General features: G+C 39.3%; 1 protein-coding gene across 1 annotated transcript in view; it reads left to right on the plus strand.

Moving 5' to 3' along the window:
* The window catches only part of tspan34b (tetraspanin 34b), a 5739-nt gene extending 1178 nt beyond the window's left edge, over nt 1-4561 (plus strand). The window contains exons 2-8 of the mRNA XM_005738095.1: nt 959-1036; nt 1448-1663; nt 3586-3660; nt 3752-3859; nt 3948-4067; nt 4163-4255; nt 4364-4561. Of these exons, the coding sequence (XP_005738152.1) occupies nt 980-1036; nt 1448-1663; nt 3586-3660; nt 3752-3859; nt 3948-4067; nt 4163-4255; nt 4364-4423 (729 nt within the window). The 5' untranslated portion in view covers nt 959-979 and the 3' untranslated portion in view covers nt 4424-4561. The remainder of the gene's footprint in view (nt 1-958; nt 1037-1447; nt 1664-3585; nt 3661-3751; nt 3860-3947; nt 4068-4162; nt 4256-4363) is intronic.
* The last annotated feature ends 6 nt before the right edge of the window (nt 4562-4567 follow it).

Genomic DNA, 4567 nt, shown 5'->3' on the forward strand with positions numbered 1-4567 from the left:
ACACACACACACACACACACACACACACACACACACACACACACACACACACACACACACACACACACACACACATTTGTAAGTGACAATCTTTAAATGACTCAAAACAGAGGGTGGTAGGAGAAGACTTAGTGACAGCATGCTGTCATCTGTGTGCCTGAGTTTGATGGATGATGCATTGGAGTAAAGAGCCTTGTACAGAGTTAGCGAAAGGGTTGTCACACTACACCTCAGTTTAGCCTAAACTCAAACATCAACTCACCCCCACAGCATGTTCAGGGAATGGTGCACTGGCTGGCCACAGAGTTCGCTCCCTATGCAAATACATACACTAGTGTCTTTACTAGGATCTATACCCTCTTTATTCTTAACATTTAAAAATATTATGAAAGGACATAGCAAGTGCACTGGTGAGATGAAAAAAAAGTCCACAAATAAGGAATATTTGCTTATCAATAGTATTCATCTTCCGACTTTGGTTCCTCCCCTCCTTTGCATGCCGCTGGACTTTTTTGTTTTGTTTTGTGCGGTGACAAACTTTCCAGTATAGAGTGAGATTTACTTCCTCTATCGTCACCTCTCTTCTCCGATTACTGCTAAACCAAAAGCGCTCACAGTTACATGTGCACCGTGAGTGACCTTATAGTGTAAATGACAGGCTCAAGAGTTTAAGATAAGTTATTAAGCTCACAAAGACTAAAAGGTGACAAGAGTTTGAAGCTACCCCACCCTGTGGCCTCCCTGCTCACAGAGCAGCTCTACTAATTCATTGGCTAATTTGCTTCTTCAAGGAAGAAGTGAAACCTGAGACAACAGGTGAGCAGGATGATTAATGCTCTTTACAGAAAAACACATTCATGCAGGTAAAAGCAAAGTGTTGCTAAATAAGTGCTCTTAGTGAGATAAAACCAGACTAAAGTTTAAAAATATGTCTCTATCATTCTTCCTCTGACTGTAGGTAGAAATATCAGCAGCAAAAATGGGATGCTTTCAATTCCTCAAATTCATGATGTTTGCGTTCAACGGCATCATCTTTGTAAGTAAAGACTCTCATTGTTTTATAATTTTATTTAAGTTTGAAGGATGCTGACAGTTACTTACAATTTTCTTTAAGTGTGACTCAGCAGTACTGTGTAGTCTGAATGTTGTACAAAAGCATACAAATACAAATCACTGGTTATTTTTACACCACCAACAAGAGTTGTAAACTGTAAATTACACATTACAGATATTTTCAGAACATTGAGTATTGGACTTATCTATTTTAAAGTTATTAGAGTAAAAATGCATTTTCTACAAGACAGTCTCAAGGCAAAACCCTCCCTGCCTAAGTCTTAACAGACAAAAGCATGGTAGCAGTCACCGTGACAAAAAAGACTGTCTCTTATGCATAAAATCTGTGAAGTGCTCTTTTAACTTCTCCACCCTCCACATGTTTCTTCTTCAGCTGGCAGGTGCTGCCATCCTGGGTGTTGGGATCTGGGTGAAGGTGGATAGCGGTTCCGTCCTTACCTTTCTTGGGAAAATTGACAACATGCCAGCAGAGCTAAGCCAGGTGCTCAATGTGGGATACCTGTTGATTGCAATTGGGATCTTGCTAGTCGTCATCGGCTTTCTAGGCTGCTGTGGAGCCATGAGGGAGAGCAAGTGTATGCTACTGCTGGTAGGTTGTTGCCTGCTATTTTATAGAGGCTTAAAGAAATACTTTGACATTTTGGCACACTTTCTTGATTGTAGAGCCCTTGAAGGTCAATAGGGCAGTAATTTTTATTTTATGGGAACAAGTCACCCTCAGTACACAAGTCCATTCATCTAGTACAAACATAATAATTCATTGTGTAAAATGCATACAGCCAACAAATAAGGGAGAGGACTCACCAGCCTGGTTTCAGTTTTGAGTTTGAGTGACAATACAGAGGTTACGATATAAAGGTTAAGGAACTATGTTGTCAGTTATTGCTAACAAGCTTAATTAGCAAGACATATCTATAAACTCTAACCGAGAATTTTTGGTACAGCAGTTGTGACCTTTAGCAAATGTATGGTCTATAAAATTACCTGAATTGTACATAATTACCAGTTAACAATATAAGCCTTGGGCTTCAGTTCAAATCCCTATCCTTATGAAGACACATGTAGGATCTTTCTTTTAGTATTATAAACACAGAGCCGACAACACAAAGATGAAGACCAGCCCAAAGAGACTTCAAAGTGAACACCACGGTGATCCTACTTTAGAAACATAAACAGGTAGAAACAGGCTGGAGCCTCACTGCTCATCTGTTTATTACCTGCTGAAGTTCACGGTATGGCTGCTGGGCTAGGGTCAGCAAATGCTACACTTTAACATCACTCAGGGTTCTTGGCTAGCTTTGCATTAATGTGTTGTCCATGCAGATGCTTGCAAAGACCTGAAGCGTAATGTGGTTGTTTCTGTCCTAGATGCAGTTTGCACTTTACCATTGCACCCTTGTCCTTTTGTGCAATAGGAATAAAAGTAGTGTCTATATCAACAATCCGGACCATCATTTTCTTCCTCTCGTACACAAACTGAGATCAGCTTTTCTCCACGCTTCTCCAAGGACCAACAACTCAAGCTAGGGTTGCCCACAGGCTGGATGGTTGTGACACTGTTCTCTAGTGACAGTAAACAACTACAACATGTAAACAACAGTTTGCAAAACTTTATTCTAGTCTGTGCACAGAGGCACTACAGAGCAATAGTTTACCCTGAAAAAGAGAAACAGACAAACACAGATGTGCGCTACCTGCTACTTAGACCACATGTTACCCCCAGCTATAGCAAGTAATAAGTGCAATCACTGCAGTAATAGTGGAGTTTCTTTTTCTTTAAGGTAGAATATGTGGAGCCATCTATCCGACACCAGCTTGACCTGGAGTACAATCCATTGCCTTTAATCTTTGTACTGAAAACACTGCTGCAGCAGGTTAACGAATACAGCTTGATCCGTGATCTCTGTATGGAAAATTTACCAAGAAAATTACACAACAGTGGCAGGACAGATTACTGGTTTGTCTGCTTACGCCCACTTCTGCTATCTTGAACTGTGAAGTTGGTGTTGGTGTGGCTGCTCTGACCATCAGAGTGGGAAGTCTGACTTCCTGATCATTTCAAAAGAAAACTCATGATTCCTGACTTTCCACCTCAAATGGATCAAAGCATAAGTAACAAGATGAATAGCTGTATTGTTTAATCACCAAAATGAAGAACAAACGTTTTTGGAAGTCTGTTACAGGAAGCACGCAAAATTATTAGGAACGTAATTAGTTTTCGCACTTCAGCTTTGGCTTCATGTTCCACCTTCTGAGATTGCTGCTTGGTTAGAAGAGGGCTACTAAGCTCCCCACCAACACTTTTGGTATAGCCAGTTGCTGGCTATATCTCCATGTTTGTTTGTAATTCTTTACGCAAGAAAATTTATTTATGGATACTTTGTGAAAATAAAAGGTCAAAAAATTTCTTTTAAAATGCTCTCTCAAACAAGTTTTTTTCTATTCTTTTTTATTTAAGCTACACTTTAAACAAACCCATTCCAGTAATGGATATTCTTATCTCCTCAACAGTTTTTTATCATAGTCTTGTTGATCTTCATAGCAGAGGTGGCAGGAGCAGTGGTTATTTTGGTATTCAGACCGCTGGTAAGTCTCTAAAGAACTTACAGAGATAATCTTAGTAGCTGCATTATCATGACTATTTGAATGCAAAATTTGCTTCATGTGTGTATGTTAGGCTGAGGAGCTGTTTAACAAGATTGGTCAGGAAGCAGTGAAGAGCATCAAGCAGGGCTATGGGAACAATACTGACATCACAGGACTGTGGAATTCGACAATGAGCACGGTACAAAAATCTGCTAAACAATAAAGTCAGTGGCTTCTGTTTTCAGCAACACTTTTGGTAACGTGCCCACTTTTTCTGTCTACACTAGTTTAAATGTTGTGGATTCTACAACTCATCAGAATTCAAGGAGTCTCCTTACTATAAAAACCACAACAATACATTTCCACCACAGTGCTGCTTGAACCCTGGAAGCACATGTACTGATGGGGTAAGGACAATTCAAAGTAGTAGAAAAAAATAGTTCAAAATGTCTTTATAATTACGATATCTCTTTAATCTAAACCTACTACATATTTTCTTTAGACAATCACTGGTTGCTTCCCAAAGATCCGGAAGCTGATTGACGATAACACCGCTGCTATAGTGGGAGTGGCGCTCGGGATTGCAGCTCTGGAGGTATGACACCACTGTTACATTAGGTTGAACTATATGGTAAATGGATGTTTCATTTTTCTCCTTTTGGCACCTTTTCTTACCTTATTTTTGAAATTTTATTCCCTTCAGTTATGTGCCATGGCTGTCTCAATGATCCTTTACTGCAGGATAAAATCTGAAAGTGTCTAACTACAAAGGACAAAGGCCTGAGAGAAATCCTTTAAATCACTGGAATCTTTCTATTTTTTTTATCACTTCCTGTAATGAAAGTCTTGTGCAATCAGATTTAATAATTTAATGTAACAAATCTATTTTTGCTACATTTAAATCTAG

This window comes from Pundamilia nyererei, unplaced genomic scaffold (assembly GCF_000239375.1).
Source record: "Pundamilia nyererei isolate P.nyererei 1_Seehausen unplaced genomic scaffold, PunNye1.0 scaffold00081, whole genome shotgun sequence".
NCBI classification, from domain to species: Eukaryota; Metazoa; Chordata; class Actinopteri; order Cichliformes; family Cichlidae; genus Pundamilia; species Pundamilia nyererei.